The sequence below is a fragment of the Corylus avellana genome, chromosome 4, assembly GCF_965113065.1.
Source record: "Corylus avellana chromosome 4, dhCorAvel1.hap1.2, whole genome shotgun sequence".
NCBI lineage: Eukaryota > Viridiplantae > Streptophyta > Magnoliopsida > Fagales > Betulaceae > Corylus > Corylus avellana.
The window spans coordinates 2,860,517-2,882,820 of NC_142493.1; the positions used below are offsets into that span (position 1 = coordinate 2,860,517).

General features: G+C 33.8%; 2 protein-coding genes and 1 pseudogene across 8 annotated transcripts; 2 read left to right on the forward strand and 1 right to left on the reverse strand.

Moving 5' to 3' along the window:
* Positions 1–4,964: 4,964 nt before the first annotated feature.
* LOC132177240 (rust resistance kinase Lr10 pseudogene) lies at positions 4,965–5,995 on the reverse strand (annotated as a pseudogene).
* Positions 5,996–10,528: 4,533 nt separating this feature from the next.
* Positions 10,529–12,691, forward strand: LOC132177242 (uncharacterized). Its single transcript, XM_088515462.1, has 6 exons — positions 10,529–10,629; positions 11,390–11,508; positions 11,609–11,713; positions 11,797–11,923; positions 12,020–12,137; positions 12,266–12,691. The coding sequence occupies exons 1-6, from the start codon at positions 10,529–10,531 to the stop codon at positions 12,689–12,691; spliced, it is 996 nt and encodes a 331-aa protein (XP_088371588.1).
* Positions 12,692–14,956: 2,265 nt separating this feature from the next.
* On the forward strand, positions 14,957–20,408 carry LOC132178897 (uncharacterized). 7 transcript variants are annotated; one of them, XR_015911957.1, is made up of 8 exons: positions 14,957–15,094; positions 15,199–15,303; positions 15,400–15,526; positions 15,628–15,699; positions 15,978–16,023; positions 16,148–16,746; positions 17,396–17,573; positions 20,127–20,408. XR_015911957.1 is itself a non-coding variant. In XM_059591472.2 (6 exons), exons 1-6 carry the CDS (start codon positions 15,052–15,054, stop codon positions 16,556–16,558), a joined length of 804 nt encoding a protein of 267 aa, XP_059447455.2. In that variant the 5' UTR covers positions 14,957–15,051; the 3' UTR covers positions 16,559–16,759. The 7 variants fall into 7 exon arrangements, 1 of the variants encoding a protein (XP_059447455.2); XR_015911959.1 differs by lacking the exon at positions 20,127–20,408 and having other exon boundaries at positions 16,148–16,620; positions 16,706–16,746; positions 17,380–17,621; XR_009439869.2 differs by lacking the exon at positions 20,127–20,408 and having other exon boundaries at positions 16,148–16,620; positions 16,706–16,746; positions 17,396–17,621.
* Positions 20,409–22,304: the final 1,896 nt, after the last annotated feature.

Below are 22,304 nucleotides of genomic sequence, written 5' to 3' on the forward strand. Positions count from 1 at the left end.
GTGATGCATGCTCAGTCAATTATATGGACTCCATAATAAATTAATTGATTGTTGTCTCCCAATAATGTCAATAAAAACGCAACACATGCATGCATTATCAAGGAAAGAGTGGTATGAATTTGTTGAAACTTGAAAAACCATGTCCATGTAAGTTTCAATGAAAAATCATCTCCAATCTTTCATTTGTTATCATGACAAACCTCCAATAAAATCAATTTAACGGAAAAATGCAAAGTACTGTATGTGATTATACTATTTTACAATAAATTTCTTATGATTTAAAAAATTCCGATAGCTCCGATCCCTATGGTATGTAAAAATAACAAATATTTCTACTATTAAATTTTGTGTAAAATCACTATCAAGTTCCATCTACAATTTTGACAGATTTTGTTTTATTATTCTAATCTTTATTTTGTTATGTATTGTTTTATTATGCATTTATCTCAATAAGTAGGCCAATTATATAAAGTAGGTCAATTATATAAAGCCATATACTCTTTAATTTATTCAAGTAGAAGTAGTTCAATAAAGAGTTATATTCAATTTTAAACTTTTAAATTGTGGGAACACTTTTTTTTTTTCCTCTTATGTTTGCAATTTCATCATTTTGCTGCATTGAGTTGAGAAATCCAATGGATTCTAAACAGGCTGATTGGCTCAATAAATGAACAATTCGATCATGCATAATGTTCCATCTTGGAAACAACCCCATATTCCTTACACATTGAATTAAAGACTTTCCAGCTCTTAAAAATCTGGCCCACATGGGCCACATGGCTACAAATGCTTAGGTTTGACATAAACCCTGATTTTACTATTTTAGTAACCAAGCAAGAATTTGCTCACCCTTACCAAATATTTGCACCAACACTAACTATGAAAGCAGTAGCCCCAATTCCTGTATCCTTTGATTTCATGAAAATGTTCAAAAAGCTTCTTCAGAAATCTTCTTCTTTCTTTTTTTTCTTTTTTTTTTTTTTTTTTTTGCATACCCTCAAGAATCTTGTTGTAATGAACCAAATTCTTTTCAAATAGTGTATCATGGGCTAGGGCTTTGGTCGATGGACTATTAAAATAAAGCCTTTCTCACCAACCTTGGCAGGAAAATCCTGTTCAACGAAAAGCTTTTATGGGGTTAAGGCTCTTCATCCAAAAGAAAATAATTTTAATCAGGTTATAGTGTAAATTGAGTGTTTTGCACTCTTTAATAGAAAGGAAACATTTCAGCTTGAAACATAAAAAAACAATAACCCTTCTGCAATCGTCTTGATTGGTTTTGAAGATTTCAGTGTTGAGGGCTCAAATATGGGTAGAGGTTTTGGTGGTGGGTGTTAAGTTAGAATGAATGAAAAAGTTCACAGGATTTATTTGAATTAAAGATAGATTGTTTTCATTTTTATTATATTTGGTGTTTTTACCTAATGTATCAAAATTTCTATTGAAAGTTGTGAAACAGGGTTTTACACCACATCCTTATAGAAGGAGAAGTGCTAGGGAGTCAAACAAATGAACTCAAAAAAATTTTCAAACTGAGGTGGCAGACCGTGAATGGTAGACAAGGGAGAGAGAATTGCATTTTTTTAATTTAAAAACCTTTGCTACGTCAGTTTAGAAATTTTTCTAATTTTATTTGTTTGGTTCTCTAGCACTTCTCTAATAGAAGAGACTCTCCATTGAAAATACTTGAAAATTTCAGATTTCTTAATAGCATGCCCAAGCCTTACAAATCTTTGATGCTGTCCGCAACTCCGTTCAATAATCAGGTGCCTACTTTCCATACGACACTACAAAAAAATAGGTATTTTCTGACGTGGCAAACAGTGCATATTTTTTGCCACGTCAGAAAATATTTTCTGACGCGCTAAAAAATAGCACGTCAGAAAATTCTGACGTGCCAATTTGGCGCGTCAGAAATTTTCTGACGTGCTAAATACTTGCACGTCAGAAAAAGAAAAAAAAAAAAAAAAAAGACCGAAATTTTGAAATTTTTTCCTCTTCTTATTTTCCCTCCGCTTTTTTCATCTTTTTATTCTTCCCCCTCATTTATTTTTCCAACACTGTCTCTCTCCTATCCCTTCGCTTAGTATAGAAATTAAAATCTAATTATCTCTATGTCTTTTTTTTTTTCACTGAAAAACACTATTTAATTGGAGATAAAACAAACAAACATGAAATGAACTTGTCGTTGCATCCAAATAGCTAGGTTTTCTTCTTAATTATATTCATGAATTCTTTCATCTTTTTATTCTTCTCCTTCATGCAGAGAGAGAAGGAAAAAAAAAATTGCAGGATACTGTACTTGCACTCTACGGTGTGTTGGAACTTGGGGGAGGAAAAAGAAAAGGAAAAAAAAAAATTAGAAGAACTGAAGCCTACGTGCAGAGAGACAAAAAAAAAAAAAAGAAGAGGGAGTGAAGAAGAATGAATTAATTAAGAAAGGGAGAGAAGAAAAATAATGAAGACAAAAAAAAAATTAAATAAATAAAAGAATTCCTGACGCGCCATATTTGGCACGTCAGAAATTCCTGACGTGCCAAATATAGCACGTCAGGAATTACTGACGTGCCATATATGGCACGTCAGGAATATATATATATATATATATATATATATATATATATATATATATATTATATGTTTCAAAAATAAATAAATAAATAAATAATTTTTATATTAGGTTTATTTATATTATATATATTCACCTTTTTTTTTTTATGTTAGATTCCTAACGTTCTAAAAATAGCACGTTAGGAATTTAAAAAAAAAATTAAAATGAAGAAGATAGCTAGAAGCTAGCGTGCAGAGAGAGAAGGAAAGAAAAATTGCAGGGTACTGTACGTGTACACTACGGTGTGTTGGAACTTGGGGGAGGAAAAAGAAAAGGAAAAAAAAAAATTAGAAGAATTGAAGCCTACGTGCAGAGAGAGAAAAAAAAAAAAAAAAAAAAAAGAGGGAGTGAAGAAGAATGAATTAATTAAGAAAGGGAGAGAAGAAAAATAATGAAGACAAAAAAAAAAAAAAAAAAAAAAAAAAAAAAAAAAAATTCTGACGCACCATATTTGGCACGTCAGGAATTATTTTATATATATATATATATATATATATATATATTATATGTTTCAGAAATAAATAAATAAATAAATAATTTTTATATTAGGTTTATTTATATTATATATATTCACCTTTTCTGACGTGCTAGAATTAACACGTCAGAAATTTCTGACGTGTTAATTTTAGCACGTCAGAAACCTGATATCAAAAAACAAGCGGGATTTTCAACTTTTTCCCTCTTTTTCCCTATCTTCTTTCCCTCTTCTTTTCCCTTTATAATTCTATTATATATTCATATTCTTTAATCCTTTTTCTTTTATTTCCAAACACAGTTCTCTCTCTCCTCTCTCAATCTCCCTAGCCTCTTCTCTCTGTACATCCGGCCACCAGCTTCTAAAGGGAAGAAGAAAAGGAGAAAAATAAGATTGAGGAAGAAGAAGAAAAAGAAAAAAATGGGAGAAGATCAGAAGATCCAGAGAAGCAGCAGAAAAGAAAAGAAAAAAAAAAAAAAAAAAAAGGAGAAGAGATCGAACCAGCAAAAAAGAAAAGAAAAAAAAAAAAAAAAAAAAAGAAGGAGAAGAGATCAAACGAAGCAGCAGAAAAGAAAAGAAAAAAAGAAAAAAAAGATGGAGAAGATCAGAAGATCCAGAGAAGCAGCAGAAAAGAAAAGAAAAAAAAAAAAATGATGGAGAAGAGATCGAAGCAGCAGAAGAAAGAAAAAAAAAAAAAAAAAAAAAGGAGAAGAGAAGAGGATCAAAGAAGAGAGATTTTTGATTTGAAGAAGCTCTGATTTGGTTTATTTTGATTTGATTTGAGAGATTTTTGATTTTTGATTTGAAGAGAAGAAGATCGAAAGGTTTATTTTTTGATTTTTTTATTGATTTTATGGTTTGGGTTTTTGAAAATGAAGGAAAGAAGAGAGAAAAGAGAGTGAAAATGGAGGAAAGAAGAGAGAGAGTGAAAATGGAGGAAGCAGCAGAGATCAGGGAGAACTGGGGACCGGAGAAGACTACTGTTCCAGAAATAAAAAAAATATTTTTAATTAAAAAAAATCCAGAAAAAATTAAAAAAAGAAAAATTAATTTTTTTTAATAATTTTAAATTTCCTGACGTGTCACTCTTTGACACGTCAGGAAATTTAAAATTATTAAAAAATATTAATTTTTCTTTTTTTTTTTTAATTTTTTTTCTGGATTTTTTTTATTAAAATTATTTACTGACGTGTCAAAATTTGACACGTCAGAAATTTTCTGACGGGTTAAATTTCAACACGTCAGTAAAATTTCTGACGTGTCACAAGTTAACACGTCAGAAATTTTTCTGACGTGTCACTCTTTAACACGTCAGAAATTTCTGACGGGTTAAAACTTAACACGTCAGAAATTTTTCATTTCTGACACCTATAATCTTCACGCGGGAAACACGTCAGGAAGGCCCCGTCAGGAACGTTTTCTGACGTGTCAGACTACCTGACACGTCAGAAAACGTCCGTCAGAAAAAATTTAATTTTTTGTAGTGCGAACAAGTGATTTTGTGCTTAACAATCCCAAATCAAACGTTTGGGAATGCTTGTGATTTATAGAGTTATACACGATATAAAAAAATTTTGTGGTTGAAATTGCAATTTAGATGTCCATGATAAAGTTTTCAATAGTACCATCGATAAAGAAAAAGAAAGAAACCTTTGAATATTTGCAAATAAAAAATAAGAAGAGTTATCATCAATCAAAGCAAATATTATTTAATTAGGAAAAAAAAAGAAGCAAATATTATTTACTACACATAATATCAAAGCATCTTTGTACTATCAAATACACACTAGAAAATTAATTACTCAATAGACTGACATATCAATCAAAATAGACCTGATTGATTTAATTCATCTGATTGAATTGATGAGCAACTTTGATTCAAAGTCTCTCCTGATTCATTATGGGAGTCTCTAACAATGGCATGGAAGGCATGGGATGCATTTGTAAGCAATCAACTTCCCCTTCAAGCATTTCTATGACATTGTTCATTGAAGGCCGATCACAAGGCTTCATTTGTATGCACCATAATGCCACTATGATCATCTTTTTAACCATTTTCTTTTCCTCCTCTGAAGCATCTTCCATTTCTATTTCCTTTTCATCTTGTAAATGATCATATACCCAAGTAGGAAAGTAAATTTGGCTTGAATGCTCTGCAAATGCATTAAAGTTCTTTCTTCTACTTGTCATTTCCATTAACAGCATTCCCAATATAAACATTAGCTTTGTATGAGACCCTTCAATATTTTTTGTAAAATAACTTAGGAGCCATATACCCAAATGTCCCTCTTGCTATAGTCAAAGAAACAGTGTTGTTATCTACTTGATACAATTTTGCTAGGCCAAAGTCAAAAACCTTAGGAGTAAAATTCTCATCAAGAAGAATGTTGTGAGGCTTGATATCAAAATGCAAAATTTGCATGTCACAACCTCGATGTAAATATTCAATCCCAAGAGCAACTCCTATAGCAATATCATATATTTTCTTGTAGCTTAGGAGGACACCACTTCATTTTGGTAAAAAGATGTGCTTATTCAAAGACCCATGTGGCATAAATTCATATACAAGAGCTCGCTTTGACCCTTCAATGCAAAAACCAATGAGTTGCACTATATTAACATGGTGAATCCTTCCAACGGTTGTAACTTCGTTTATAAAGTCTTGTTCGTTAGCTTTGGATTTACCTAAAATCTTTATAGCTACAAGACGACCATTTCAAAGCGTTCTTTTATATACCATGCCAAAGCCTCCTTCACCTAATTTGTCCTTGAAATTTTTGGTCATCTTCTTAATTTCCAAGTAAGAGTACTTTTATTGGTATGAGGTTGTTGTGGGTTTGCAGAAATTCTTCAACTTCATACATAGACAAATGCCTTTTACGCCATTTATATATCAAAAACGCAATCATATATACAAGGAGTCTCTAATACAGTTATTAGGACATGGCCTCCTGGGCAAGATCGAACACCCAAATAATTAGAAGTAAGCAAATTTATTGTTGCATTAATTGTTGTCGGTATATTTTTGTAGTTGAAAAAATAACCACGACTTCCAATTAATCACCTTCCTAAATCCTTGTATTAAGCACGATATTTGTTGTCTTTTTCATGTAAATGTCTCAAGTACATTCATCTTGTCTCCACGTTCAAGCTATTTTCATGTTTCATTCTAAGGATTAAAGATTTATGAAGACAAAAAATGACACCGCACTTTGATCCTTGGCACACAAGAAATTTTTGGATTGAAATTTCCATCTAGCAAAACATTATGAGGCTTGATATCAAAATGGAGGATTTGTTGGTCGCACCCTTCATGAAGATAATCAATACCTTTTGCTATGCCAATAGCAATATCTTGCAGTTCCAAGGAAACAATTTTTAGTGTCCGCCGAAGATATGAACTTATCTAATGAATAATTTGGTGAGAACTCATAAACTAGAGCTCGTCGAAATCCATCTGCACTGAAGCCAACCAAGCAAACAATATTAACGTGGTGAATCCTACCCATCGTCCCTACTTCATTTATGAATCCTTCACCATTTTCTTTGGAAGTGTTTAGATCATCTTCACCGCAACATGAATTTCATTTGAAAGCTTTCATTTGAATACTGTTCCATATGCTCCTCGCCTAACTTCCCAACAAAGTAATTTGTAATCCTTTTAATATCGGCATACGAGAATCTTGTGGGCTTGAAAATTTTGTAATCCTCCAAAAATGTTTTGATCTTTGCTTGATTTTCTTTTTCTGCTTTATCATAGCTATAAAGGCGGTAAAGAGCAAAGATTGCTACTACTAATAGAAATGAACCTAAGATGATGCCTGCATGTAAAGTATACATATATTGGGAAGCAAACATTTAATTATGTTTTATTTTTGGGTGGAAATGAATACAGGAAACTCGCCGATCCAGATGAACATTTATAAACTAAGCTTGAAACCCCTGTGAGAAACTGGAGTCCAAAGGTGGAAATTGATGGACAGAAAACAATAATACCTTTAGCATGTTTAGGGAAACACTCTGTTTCTGATTCATTGCTATTATTCCTCAATCCACATCCCATTCCCTTCACTTCACACTCTCTGCAAACTGGTCTGGACCACTTCAATTGCAGAGTTTTATCACCACCGATTTCCTTTGATACCGTATATTGGCCCTTCAAAATCAGAGTCTCAAACGAAAAGGGAATTGATGGAAGAGTATACATCTTTTTACAAGATGCTATGGGCAAATCGGTTATGTCATCGTCCTTAAAGGAGTCACGAACTTCATGGCTTGGGCCACTAAGACAAGAGATGGCATAGTCAGCTTGTGTTTTTGTTGAGGAACAAATGAATAAGGCGTAGTCCGCTCTGGCCTACTCTTCTTTGAACAGGAAAGGCGAGGAAGACAAATTGAGCTCGTGAAACTGGCTTGGAAGGCAATGATGTGGGTGATCATATAATTCAATTATCTGAGATTTGTAGTCAATCTTTTCCACAAAAAACTTCACAAAAGGTGGCAGCTCGAGCACCGTATATTTTGTATCAGTGCAGGATAGATTAAACCCTGGCCACCCACAGTGGAGTGGCTGAGTGTTAAGTCGGAAGGGAAATCGGATGGCTGGGCCACCGCCTCAACACCGTAATTCACCACACCCATTTTGGCCTTCTCCAAGGCTTACGACGAAAACCACAAACAAGAAGAAATATGAGATTCCCATCTCTAAGCAAATGTGTGGGTACAGACTACAGACTACAGAAGAATTGAACTATTGAAAAAGATCGAAGAAAGACGTTCAATCAACTTCACGGGTGGTGCTATTGGGTGAGTGTGTAGAGAGAAATTGAAGTAAAGAAGAAAGAAAAAGGCGTTGGGAGTAATTAAATCCAGAAAGTGGCGGAAAGAGACGAATTATAGTTTATTTTAATTCAATCTCCACAATTAATCAAGTTTCAAATGGATATATAATTTACTATATTTTTTAATTCAATGATTGAACCTTCAATTCGTATCTTCTTCCAAACTCTCCAAATTTGATCTGAATCAAATGTGTTAATGTAAATCATAATTTGTTGAAACTTGAAAAACTATGTCCATGCATATGGCTACAACCTTTAGCCCAATAATACCAGAATAACATGCTCACATGGGCCTTATTCCAAGTTGAAGACTTTTTAGCCCTTAAAAACCAGACTCACTTGGGCCTTATGGCTGCAACCTTAACCTTTAACCCTCTAATTTTAAATTGAATTCGTGAGTTATGTCAAAATTGTATATCATTATGTCGCTTGTCAAGTTTGTATCGTGTCGAAGAATATGTATATATAAGACTATATAAGTTCATCATAATCTGACCTATTTAATTAAATGGGTCGGCCTACTCAATCTTAATCTTTTAATTTCGTATTGAATTCATGTAAAAAATTGTCAATCCTAATTTTAGTACTCTAGCAAGAATTTGCTCGCCCTTACCAATTGCACCAACGCTAGCTGTGAAAGCAATAGCCTCAATTCCTGTATCCTTCATTTCATGAAATACTTCCAAGGCTTCTTTAGAATTCAATTTTTTTTGCATGCATACCCATAAAGAATTGAGTCGTGCTATGCGGCTACCAAATTGAGGCAACCTAGCGTCGGCCAAATATTAAAAAATAATAATAATAAAAATTCTGTTTTTTTTTTTTTTTTTTTTGTTAGTTAAATTTTTATGAGCTAATATTTAAGTTATAATGCCTCAAAACTTGTTTTTTTATTCAAAACTAAAACTTAGAGGAGGAAGGTTAACCATTTAGGGATGGTATCACCCAAAAGGGATTGAATCATCCTAAATTTAGCGCTAATGCCTCAAATTTAGATTCTCCTTATAACATCTCTTTTTCTTCAATTAAAAAAAAAAAAAAAAAGACTAATTCAGACAAGAGTAGTAGGTAGGATCATTTAGTGCATTTTTCGTACCGATTAGCGAAGCATATTTAAGTTTTATTTTTTTATTTTTTTATTTTTTTAAAGAGACTGACATTTGAAGTCACTTAATTAAAATAAACCAATTATTATAAAATGAATGTAATAAATAAGTGTAAATTAAGAGTAACATTATTCTTCACGTTCTTGCTTATTCAGAGCATCTTAATAAGACGGAAAAAACCAAAATAAAAATAAAAAGGCCAAAAAGGTGGTGTATATACGTAAAAGACCCAAAAAGACGCAACGACGTTGGCAACAAAAGACCCAAAAAGACGCAAGTAGAGAAACACAAGACATAGTTTAAGAAGGAAAATGCTAGAGAAAACATACATGTTTAATAAATTAACTCATCATAATTTTATTAATTAACTTTTTGGTGTCTTTAAATAGACACGTACAGTAAAATAAGATTTAAAAAAAAAAAAAAAAAAAAAAACCCCTCAATTAATGATAAATGTTGGTATAGTTTCTGGTATGGTACCAGTAGACCCAAGGGTAGTTCGATCGGTAATATTTAGCTGGTACTTTATTTCTTTCCTGCAAAATAACAACACTCGTTAAGAGGATGCATCGGGTGGTAGCCGAGGCGTTTCTCCTCCAATGCTTAAGTCAATGTCTGTATAAACTCAATATATAGCTTAGTGGAGTATGAATTATTATCTGTACCTGTTATCTATGAGCCTTTTTATAGTTAGGTCTCATGAGGACAGTGATGATGACTGGGCGGAAGATCCGAGATCTAGGCGTAACGGAGTGAGGAGTTAATATTCTGGTTCCCTGATCGTTATGGTTGATGAGAAAACGTTCTTGCTATTGATATCATTCCGAGAATGGTGCACAGCGGTTACTGTGGCTAGCATAATCAAGAGAATGGTGCATAATCGTCAATGATATTTAAGTGTGTGTCGTAACTGCCCCAATGATTAAGCCATAATCAAGCTGTTAGCATGATCAGTGCAAATCTTGCCCATAGCTGTCCTATCTGTCTAGTGCTTATGTTGCTGATTCAATAAATGATGTGAACCGAGTGAACAAGGTCTTCCGAGAGGATGAGCTTGGTAAAGCGACCACGTTTCCGTGCTTCCGAATTTGGATTACTCCCTAGTAGGCCCATATGCGCGCTAGGCTTTTACCTTGATCGACGGGCTATGGGCTTTGCTGTCGTATAACAGGTCCAATGATCTTAGTGCAAATTTTGGTGTAACAATAAATTTAATTTTAAAATAAAACTAATCTTAGTCCTAATTGATAACTAATAATCCAAGGAGAGGAAAGCACGTTAGAAAGACAAGAAAAAGGAGAGTAAATATGACCCAGATGGAGATCCAAACAAATTACAAGAAATGCTTTCTTTTTTGGGGGGATTGAGAATATTGTCGGGATAGAAATTTTTTTTTTTTTTTTTTTAAATATCAAAATTAAGGCTAATTTATTCAAACTTTAAGAGGATAAAGGGGCTGGGAAGGAACTTCATTGGAAATGCTTTCTTTAAATCGATGGAAAATTCTCATTTTTATAGGTCGTATGTAAGAGAATTGGCACTTGTGTTGACTTTAGACACAGATGAGTGGCCATATATTGATGCTAGGAATGATGGGTGAGATGGACCAATGAAAGCAAAGAACCACTGTTTGAACTTCCAAGTAGGCACAAGGGACCTTCCTTCTCTTGGATCTATATGTACGTGGAAGCTAAACTGACTTAGAAATTATCAAAAATAAAAAGGCTGCATCAACTTCAATATTTTCTTTTAAAAAAAATAAAATAAATAAATATTAGGTGTTTTGCTTGATCTTAGGTGAATATTATTTGTTAAAAAAAAAAAGGGACTTTATTTCTCCCATTTAATTTTTAAAAAATAATATTCACCTAAAACAAAAAGAATACCTACCATTTTCCAAGAAAAAAAAAAAAACTTCAGTATTTCGTTTCAAAGGATTTAGGTTATGTGTCGTAAAAAAAAAAAATCACAATAATTTTAACGGCCAAATTTAATTTTAAATATTTCATGAAAACCAAACGAAAAGAGTTAACTAAGCTATATATAGGAAGTCGGACCAGTATCCTAATCAGGATGCAAACATTAAAAAATTAATAGTAAGTAAAACTATTTTTTATTTTTATTTATCACATTCATATTATTTCGGTAATGTATTTTCTTAATATTTTTTAATTGTGACCACGTTAAAAAAGAAACTTCTCACTAAAACGCGCTGTTTAGGCTGACGCTGTCAACGGAGGCAGTCGGAATCTGAAACTTCTTGGACACTTTTTCTACGGCGGAAGCGGAAGAGAAGCGCGTAATAGCTAGCTAGAATTATATATATTCCCAGAAACTGTGTGTCCCTGGGGGCCAGGCTTGTGAATACAAATATAATCTTCCTTCCAATTCCAACTGTTCATTCTCAGCCATCAGCTTTAATTTACTCTTCAACGTCGATTACTGGAATTCAAGGCCAGCTTCTTGAGGTCACTGGTATAGTAATACTTTCTTACTTTCTTTCTTTTTTTTCTTTTTTTATTTACATCACCATCCATCTTTATATATATCCCTCTTGGTTTTTGGTTTGTTGCAGTTAATGGGTGCAGCTACTTGAAGGACACCCAGTGGATCTCACGGCAGGACCCCTACGTTTTGCTCGAATATGGTAGCACCAAGTTCAGCACCAGGACTTGCACTGGTTTGTTCTCTTCGTGTTTTTTTTTTTTCCTGTTTAATAATTTTTTTTTTTTGAGCCATGTTCATTTGTTTCTTGGTGCACAGATGGTGATAAGACTCCGATGTTCCAGGAGAAGTTTGTGTTTGAATTAATCGAAGGTCTTCGGGAGATAAGTGCCAGCGTTTGGAACAGCAATACCCTTAAATCCGACAAATTCATCGGCAGTGGAAAGTAATTGCATTTTTGAAATGATTTTCTGTATTTTATTAGACCCTTTTGGATAAATTTTAATGGGGTAGTTTTGATTTTGGTTTTTGTTGGTGATAGGATTCAATTGCAGAAGGTGCTTTCTGAGGGTTACGACGACACTGCCTGGCCTCTTCAGACTAGAGCCGGAAGAAATGCAGGAGAACTGCGATCAATATTACATTATTCTAATGCCCTAGTAAGTTACATTGCTATTTTGGGTGATTATTGAATACCATTTCCTTCTATTAATTTAGGAAGGGTTTTTTTTTTTTTTTTTTTTTTTTTTCATGGGGATTGCTGAATAATTGTATTGAATTATTGCAGAAACCTACAACAAGTTTTGCTTCGTCGGCGCCGCCTACGGCTCAAGTCCCTTTGTATTTTAAACTCCCCTCTACAAATGCTGATCCTTACGCAACTTCGGCCTATTCAACTCCATCAGCTCCCTACTCTCCATTCTCAGCTTCACCTTATCCATCAACCTATCCTCCCCCACCTTACCCACCAACTCCGGCACCGGCAACTCCTAATTACCCGCCTCCGGTCTATCCACCTAATTCAACAGGGTATCCACCATCTCTATACTCTGTTCCACCTCCCGCTACCTATCCTCCCCCACCTTACCCACCAACCTCAGTTTATCCTCCACCACCTTACCCAGCTTATCCTCCACCTCCCAATACGTATCCTCCCCCACCTTACCCACAAACTTCAGCTTATCCTCCACCTCCATATCCACCACCACAATAACGATAGAATGAAATCATTTATGATTATTAATGTTCATTTGTATTCAATAAAAAAGGAATTTGTTAACCAGGGATTTATTTGTATTTGAAATTATTCAAATGATGTGCAACGTTCGGATACTATATAAAATTTCTTAATAAATCAAAGAGATAAAAAGGAGAGAGATGAAAGACCCCTAATTTAAAAGATTTATTTGTATTTGAAATTATGCAAATCAAACTTAATCCTAAAGAATTTATATCCTTATCACGCCACAAACCTCAACCTATTATCGTCGAGGTAACATTCGTTTTAGGGATGTACTGCGTTAATATTTAATTCATCACAAGTGATAAATTCTCTGTATTTTGAATCCGATCCAGAAATGAAAGAAGTAATGGTTATATATATATATATATACTTTTGAAGGTCACTACAGAAGAAAAAAAGTGAATTGTTTCAGCTTCGAAACTCATTTCAATTCCAAGTTTTGAATTTATCATTAATTATGAGGGTAATTCATTTCCAAGCTCCAGTTAAGATCGTTTTAGTATTTCTATAATTTGAATGTGTCCCAATGTCTTAACCAACTTCTAAATTCGAGTTTCGTATTGATCGAATTGAATAGCATTTCCTTCTTTTAATTCGTGAAGGTTATTTTTTCATGGGCGGCTATGGGGGCCTTATGGAATTCTCTAAAATCCATGTATCATGTGTGGAACATTAGAGAGCAAAGTGAAGGCAATAGTGTGAAATTGTGAGAGGGGAAAATGAAAGAAAAAATAAAATAAAAGTAGAAAGGAGGAGAGGGAAGCACGATTAGAAATAATATGACGGTTAATTTCTTGAGTCATTCCAAAAATGAAGTGATTTTTAAAATTATTTTGATCAAAATTTAATAATGATCAATTACAAGCTTAATAGTGATTTTAAGAGTCATATCATTCTTAGAGTAATACAAGAATGACTTATAACATTACTCTAATATGACCGATGGAGATCCAATCAAAATTACCAAGAAATACTTTCTTTTTGGGAAGATCGAGATTGTAGGTAGAGATAGATTAAGACTATTAAAATCAAAATTAAGGTTAATTTAAGAGGATATTGTCATGATCAAACTTTAAGAGGATAAAGTTTGAATCGATGGAAACTAAATTCTCATTTTTCCATGGAAAATTGAGAGGAACTTCATTGGAAATGCTTCCTTAAATCGATGGAAAATTCTCATTTTTCTAGGTCGTATGCTAGAGAATTGGCACTTTGTGTAGACTTTGGACACAGTCTGTCACACAGATGAGTGGCCACTAATGCTAGAAATGATAGGTGGGGTGGACCAGTCAAGGCAAAGAACCATTGTTTGAACTTCCAATTAAGTAGGCACAAGGAAGCTTCTTTCTCTTCTCTGGGATCTAATTGTGGAAGCTAAACTGACTTGGAAATTATCAAAATTATAAAGGCTGCATTAACTTCAGTAATTTATTTTATTAAACAAAAAAAAAAAAAAAAAAAAAAAAGAAAACTCTTCAGTATTTGGTTCCAAAGGATCACATGTTTCAGTCCAATGGTTGGGGTGGGGGTGGATTGCAAAAGTGGTGAATATGCTACTAATATTTTGAGAAGAAAATATTATTTTCTGAGCAATTGCATAGATAATTTCAATTTGCTTTTCGACTTTTTAGATCTGGCTTTTACTTCTTTAAGTTTTTTACATTGGATTTGGCTTAGGCTAGGTGCTATAAAAAAAAAAAAAAAAAACAGTGCAAATTTAATTTCAAATTTTCCATGAGAAAGAAAAAGAATGAAATTAAAATATCATATAGACAATTGAAAAACTATAAAAAATATCATAGAGTTTTATTTACAGCACCTAAGGTAAATCCGTCTACATTTTTCATATAACTCATTTTACTTGCATGACACTAACGAGTTTGGCAAAAGCCACCCCTCCCACCTCCCGCAAGGGGTGTAGTCGCCCCCACGGATGGGAGGTGGCTTGCAAAGAGTGACGCGTAGAGTGTTTGGGATGGTCACGTGAGCATTCCTCTTTTTTAAGGGTGCATGATTGCACAAACCACTCTTTTAAATTGAGAATTTTTAAACTTTAAAATGATCTTAAAATAAAGAAAAATTAAAACAGTCTATTTAGGCAGACAAGTCAACCATACTACTGACGCCGTCCATGCCTGAAAAATCTAAAAGTTGTACTCTTTTTCTACACCACTAGAGTCTGGCACCCTATCTTCACGCTACACGCGGAATGTTACCGCGTCAACAGATCATTCGCAGAACCTGTTTGTGTGTCCCTGCAGGGGCCAGGCTTGTGAATAAAAATATACTCTTCCAACTACTCAATCTCAGCCATCGGCTTTTACTCTTCAATGTCGATTAAGGGTATTCAAGGCCAGCTTCTTGAGCTCACTGGTATGTAATACCTTCTTTCTTTTTCTATTTACAAACTAATAACAAAAAAAAAACCATCCATCTTTATGTCCCTCTTGTTCATCTTGGTTTTTTGTTTGCTGCAGTTGTCGGGTGCAGCAACTTGAAGGACACCGAGTTGTTTTCACGGCAGGCCCCGCACGTGTTGCTCGAATATGGTAGCACCAAGTTCCGCACCAGGACTTGCACTGGTTTGTTCTCTTTTTCCTCTGTTTTTTTTTTTTTTTTTTTTTTTAAGAAATATTCGATCCTAGTCTGAGGCATGTTCATTTTTTGGTGGCGCATAGATGATGATAAGAATCCGATATTCCAGGAGAAGTTTGTGTTTACGTTAATAGAAGGTCTTCGGGAGATAAATGTCTCCGTTTGGAACAGCAATAGCCTTTCATCCGACATCTTCATCGGCAGTGCAAAGTAATTTCAATTTTTTAAATGATTTTGTGTGGCTTTTTTTATACCCTTTTGGATAAATTTTACTGGGGATGGTTTTGATTTTTGGTTTTTGTTGGGTACAGGGTTCAATTGCATAAGGTTCTTTCTCAGGGTCACGATGACACTACTTGGCCTCTTCAGACTAAAGGTGGCAGGTAAATACCACTTTATCTTTGAAGTTTAATCTTATAAGAAGAGATAATTTAAACATTTTTTTCAATTTGCCTCCTCAAAACTACAATAAAAAATCAAAATGATTTCTTCCTTCAATACCTCACCTACAAAAAACAGAGGACAACATAACCAACAAGACCCCATTTGAGCAACCTCAGGAAACCAAACAAGCTTCCACCAAGTAACAGGGAATTGGTTGAATAACAATAGCTAGCTTTGCATTTTGGTGATTGTTAACATACATCTTTCTCCATGGCAGAAATGCAGGAGAAGTGCGATCAAAATTACATTATTCTAATGCCCTAGTAAGTTATATCGCTACATCATTACACCACTTTGGGTGATTATTGAATTCCATTTCCTTGTATTAATTCATGAAGGTTATTTTTTCATATATGTGACCTAAATAATTGTATTGAATTATTACAGAAACCTGCAACAAGCTCTGCTTCATCGGCGCCGCATACGCCCCCTCCCTACGCACCTTGTGCCTCAACTCCATCTCCCTACTCTCCATACTCAGCTGCCTATCCTCCTCCACCGCGGGCACCTGCAGCTCCGGTTTACCCACCTCAGTTTTCCTACTCACCTCAATTTTCCTACACTTGGTACGCACCAAATTCAACAGGGTATCCACCATCTCCATATTCAACTTCACCTCCAGCTGACTGTCCTCCCCCACCTTACCCACCAACATCAACTTACCCAACCCCGGCACCTGCAACTCCTTACGCGCCTCCGGCCTATCCAGATCCATCTCCCTACTGCTCCTACGACCCAGCTAATTCAACAGGGTATCCATCATTTCCAGCTGCCTATCCTCCCCCACCTTACCCATAAACATCAGCTTATACACAAACAGATGATGATTTCACTGATTATGATGATTTCACTGATAATTGGTAACGGATTTTGATGGCTTTTTTTCCTGTTAATTACCAAACCTTTGTGTAATGTTTAATTTGGACGCCACTTTGTAATTCCTAGGTAAATTTCTTTGTGGATGGCGTACGTATGTACTTTACAAAGTAAGTTTCACTATTTCTTTTTTTTTTTTTTTTTAATTATAACTTATAAATATGATGATTTCAATGGTTTTGAGTTTATAGTTTAGAAGTAAAAATACAACAAATTAATTTGATGTTCTGTGAAAATAAGTTGCATTCAAGATCATAATTACAGAATTTTTTTTTTTTTTAAGAAAAAAAATTATTTTGGTAATAGAATTCCTAAACACTCTTAATTAATTGAGTAATGGTATATACCACAAAAACAAATATCCCATAAAAATATGATATAACATTATTCTTATATTGTGAATTTCAATGCACAATTTACAAAATTACAACAAAATGACTTGGCCGACGACACATAATCAATTACTCATAACACACGTCGACTTGAATAATTTTATGCGTTGTTCAACACAAGCACCTTTATGCTTTAAAACAAGAGAAATGTTATGCTTCTAAAAAAAAAAAATTCAAAATTTGCTTCTTAAATGATGTGTCACAATCCTATATAATCTATTTTTCTTTATCTTATGGCATCGTGACACATCATTTGAGTAGCATTCCTCTTAAAACAAACGAATTGAAGTTGAACAGCTAGCTTTGAGTTCAGTTAAAAAACTCCACTTCTTCCTCTTTATATATTGACAGCTCTGATTAACCTCAGGCGTAGTGAGGTTATAATGTCGAGTGATCGGACGGTGGTGGTAAGCACCACGTACGTACAGTCCAAGATCGATTCTTACTCTGAGGCAATTGAGGATATGGAGTGTAGGTGAAGGCAGATTTCAAGACAGTCATATTGGACCTGCTGGAAAAGTATATGTTGAATGAATGCTCCCAAGGTAAGTATACAAACGCCCAACGATGTCGTTTGTATAACTTTGAGCTTTGAATCTTAACCATCCAAATCTCATAGGGTGTGTTTGACAACACATTTTTTCTTTTTCTTTTTCTTTTACTATTCACACCACTTTTTTCAAAAAAATAAACATCAAAATATTTTATTTTTTAGAGATAAATGCAAAATCAAACTATGTGGTTGGATTGAATTACAAATCCCTCCATGTGTATAAAAAATAATTTAGAAGTCAAAATAACAATCTAGTCCCTGCATTCAAATTCATTAGAATGGTAAAAAAAAAGAAATCTCATAGGGTGTGTTTGGCAACACATTTTTTCCTTTTTTTACTATTCACACAATTTTTTCCAAAAAATAAACATAAAAACATTATTACTTTTTACGGATAAATACAAAATCAGTCTATGTGGTTGGACTAAATTACCAATCCCTCCATGTAGTATAAAAAATAATTTAGAGGTCCTCACTCCTCAGGGTAAGCCAAAATAACAATTTAATCCCTGCAATCAAATTCGGTCAAAACATTTGACGGATTCCGTTAGCATTCCATGTCAGCACCAATAAAATGATAGCACGTATCCTTCTTAATAAAAAAAAAAAATACTAAAAATAAACATGTACAAAAGAATAAAAAAAAAAAAAAAAGGAGAAAGTGATATTGAAGAAGAAGAGGGGCTCATCTCTCTCTTGCAAGGTAAAGTTCGCTTGATTTCGTTCGTATGTATGTTATTGAGTTACCCAAATCGGTTGATGGCAAGTTGAATTTCTTAATTAGCACAATTTTGTAGGATTCTCGGTGTGGGTTGGAATTAGAGATGGTGGAGTTATGATTTTGGGCAACCCATTTGTGTAATTTTGGTGATCGAGGAAGAGGGTGATTTTACGGAATTGGGGATGGTTTGGAAGCCAAGTTTGGAAGAAAATTTTGATGTGAGTTGCTTTGGTATTATGAACTAATGGACGATTGAAAGAAAAATGGAGAGCTTTTGAGGGGTTCTTTCCCGATGGGTTGATTAGTTTGGCCCATTAGGTTACGATTTTTTATGCGAGAGAATAAGACAAAAGTGGAAAATTGACTTTTAAGAATTTTATAGCTTAAGTATATGCATTTATGTTTTAGGTATTGATATTTAATTATTTTGCTTTTAGGAGCGGGTAACTCGGCTGAGGCGTAAATTGTTGTGGCAGTGGTACAAAAGCTTAAAGTACTAGTAGAACTGATTAATCAAGGTTTTTTACGAATTCAATACACCCAAATGCAAATTCTTTTTTTAAAAAATAAAATAAAATACATAAACTCTAAATAAAATGTATTTGGATGTATATACATGTACATATATCATATTATCATTAATTCTCAAAAGAAATGCAAAATTTTAAATAAATCATGCAATTAGTGAGCCGAGCTATATTTTGATATTAATGATGCATATGATAATTTTATGATGAAATATGACATTGAGTTTCAGGAAGTAGATTTTGGCACCTTATTTATGATTTATTAAAGATTAATATTGACTGTGAGTACCTTGATTATTATTTAAAACTCTCTTTGGCATAATGAGATTTATAAGCTCGGTACTGAAGCTAGTATTTATATGAGGACATCAAGAGTTGGGTAATTTTTGGATCATGCAACCATGTGTGCTTTAGAGGGGAAGCAACATGGATTATGGTCATAGGCAAATCCCTCACGAAAATTATATAGGCAATCTCATGGCTAGAGACTCCAAGGATGCCGCTTCTTCTTGCCCGAGAAGAGGTTTCAGTCCCAATATGAAAACCACACAACCCAGTCAGATGGGGAGAAAACATTTCAAAATATTCAAGATCCATCTTTTTTCAGCAAGGATATGACTCTCCCTATCAATGGTCTATCAATCAGCTCTCTCTCACGCTCGTCATAAATATGTTTGTTCACGTCATAAATCCATTGGTTCACAAGTAAGGGTTAGTTTACCATCGAAGATGGCAAGGTATAGAATTGTATATATAAACTTACTAGAGCACATACAACGCAACAGATATTATGTTCATGCTCTTTGTAAACCTGGAAGGCAGGGTGGAGGATCATATGAAAGGAAGTAAAAAATTTAGACACAAAATACATGTCACATATAGCAAATGGTGTCATTAGAGGGACTAGTACCAAACTAGATTCTTAAACTGCTCTTCTACAACATCTCTAAGAGAAGGTTGTTGCCCATGCATGAGCTTGTTGTACTTGTCCCATGCATTGGCTAAATTAAATAAAGCTAAGCTCAGTCAGATCGGGATGAGTTTGGGGTGTCGAATACATGTCTGACCACTTCCAGATTTCTCTCTCTAAAACACCGACTTAGCTTAGCTTTATTTAATTGCCTTTTTTTTTCTTTTTTTTTTTTCTTTTTTTGAAGATTTTTACGAAGTGGGTTCTCAAAATGCAGCAGTATATGAAATTGTCAACATACTTATACCAATCTTACAAGGTGATTTCTGTTAATTTTTTAAAATTTTTTTGTTATTTGTTATTCTGAATTGATTTTTATTTTTGCAGGGTGCTGTAAACTAAAAATTGACTTGTACAAGTGAAAAATTGAGATGGATAGTTGAATGGATACTATAGTCATCAACACACAATTGTGAAATTTTTGAAATGAAGATAAACTCAACCCAAAAGCTAGCTCAAGAGTTGAGGTTTCTCCTCACCCTTATAAAATGGCCAATTTCCTTAATACCCAGGCAATGTGGGACTTCCAACACGCCCCCTCACGTGTGGCGGGAGGACATCCAAGCCAACACGTGCGACAATGGGTGACGGTGGGCCATAGCCAATTGAACCTGGCTCTGATACCATAACAAGAAAACAGAGAGAAGAACTGATTCTCTTTTCTTATTCAATGAATGAATGAATGTGTATGTGATTACATTGAACTCTGTTTTTATACAAGATTATCAAGCTAACTAATCAGAAACTAATCTAACTGCTTTCATTACATGTGATGCACACGTGCATGAAGAATAACTAACCAGCTGCTATCTAATCATCTTCCTAAACTGTAAAACTAACTAAATAGATTAGTTTAATACCACACGTCTTTCTACACAAATAAATCAATTCCCCGTTTGGACGCCACTTGTTCGGAATCCTATTCGGGAACAAACTATTAAGGATATAAATCCTTTGGAATAAATGTTTATTTTGTATTTCGTAAATCATGTGATTTAGATAATATTTGTTAACCATGATTTAAGGGATAGGTTTGTATTTTTAATATTTTAAATCGCAGTTAAACCTCTATAAATAAAGCTGCGTATAATGAAGAAAATATATAGCCTGTTAAGACTTTGATGTGTAGATGTAAGTTATATGCTGAACCACCTTAATCTCTGTGTCTATTCTATTTCTTTTCATTATTATTATTTCGCTTTTCTATTTGTCATATCATATGTTTCTTTATGGTATTAGAGCTAACACGCTAATGCCAATTGTTAGATCCTAAATTGCAATTTTATTTTTTTCTTTACTTCATTTTCTCCTCTAATCGCTTAACACCTGCTACCCCTGCCTGGAAACAATCCCTCTTTGCCTCACCTTCCTCCAACAACAAGGAAGGGTAATCTACGTTTCTACGACTTAGTTTCTTAATTTCTTAATAGATTTTAAAGTCTGTTTTTAGTAGATATTGACTACGTAACTTTATTTATCTTTATTTAATAAGCTAAATAAGCTTTATTTAAAATATCAATAAGCTTTATTTAAGATATCAATAAGCTATTTAAGATCTCAATAAGCTTATTGAGATCTTACACAAAGCTTATTTAGCTTATTAATTTCTCAATTGTGTGTTGATGACTATAGTATCCATCCAACCATCCCTCTCAATTTTTCGCTTGTACAAATCAATTTTGAGTTTACAACACCCTGCACAAATAAAAAATCAATTCAAAATAACAAATAACAATAAAAATTAAAAGAAATCACCTTGTAAGAATGGTAAAAATGGTATAAGGGTCTTGATAATTCCATATACTATTGCCTTTTAAGAATCCACTAGGTAAAAAATTGAAAATGTGATGCAGTTCAATTTTGTCATTCACCATGCACAATACACACCATACAGAGTCGATCCAAAATATCTATTTTTTCGACTAAAAGTTTCAGCTCGTCCATCCAAAATTCAACAATGAACGCAGTAATAACAAGAGCTAAGCCAAGATAAAGCAACGATAAAAAAAAGCATATTGCCAAAGAAGTCCATGGACTAGATTCACCACTCTATCAGGCTTCGGCAACAACTCATTTAGCACCACCTATAGACCAAGCATGAAGTGTCACTAAATAAAGTATCAAAAACCTAAATCCAAAATCTTATTTAATCTACGTAAATGTCAACAAACCTCTACCAACCTTTGCTTCTTTTCAGGAAGATAATGAGAAGCTATCTCATTTTCCCTTGTCAAGCAATTCTCGACCTATATAATTTAATTAAATTATAATCTTAGAATACAAAAAGTACACAATTAAGAATTCTTTTCTGTGTATAGACTTGCCTCCAATAATTGATCGGAAAAAGAATTATAAGTTTGAGATACTTTTTGTTACGGGCTCACCTATGGCTGGGAGTAAACAAAGAGACTAAGGGCCAGTTAGTCAATTTACTTGGGTGGCACGTGTCTTGCTTGGATGGCTCAATAGAAGGATCTAGAATAAGGAGCTGTCATCTTTTTCTTT

What these genes read in the sequence shown, in the direction of transcription:
- LOC132177242 (XM_088515462.1), top strand. Translation starts at nt 10,529, where the DNA reads ATGGAAAATTCTCATTTTTATAGGTCGTATGTAAGAGAATTGGCACTT. An exon ending in CAGCACCAGGACTTGCACTG is followed by an intron (nt 11,714 to 11,796) that starts GTTTGTTCTCTT and finishes CTTGGTGCACAG; the next exon opens with ATGGTGATAAGACTCCGATG. An exon ending in AAATTCATCGGCAGTGGAAA is followed by an intron (nt 11,924 to 12,019) that starts GTAATTGCATTT and finishes TGTTGGTGATAG; the next exon opens with GATTCAATTGCAGAAGGTGC.
- LOC132178897 (XM_059591472.2), top strand. Translation starts at nt 15,052, where the DNA reads ATGTCGATTAAGGGTATTCAAGGCCAGCTTCTTGAGCTCACTG. An exon ending in CCAGCTTCTTGAGCTCACTG is followed by an intron (nt 15,095 to 15,198) that starts GTATGTAATACC and finishes TGTTTGCTGCAG; the next exon opens with TTGTCGGGTGCAGCAACTTG. An exon ending in ATCTTCATCGGCAGTGCAAA is followed by an intron (nt 15,527 to 15,627) that starts GTAATTTCAATT and finishes TGTTGGGTACAG; the next exon opens with GGTTCAATTGCATAAGGTTC.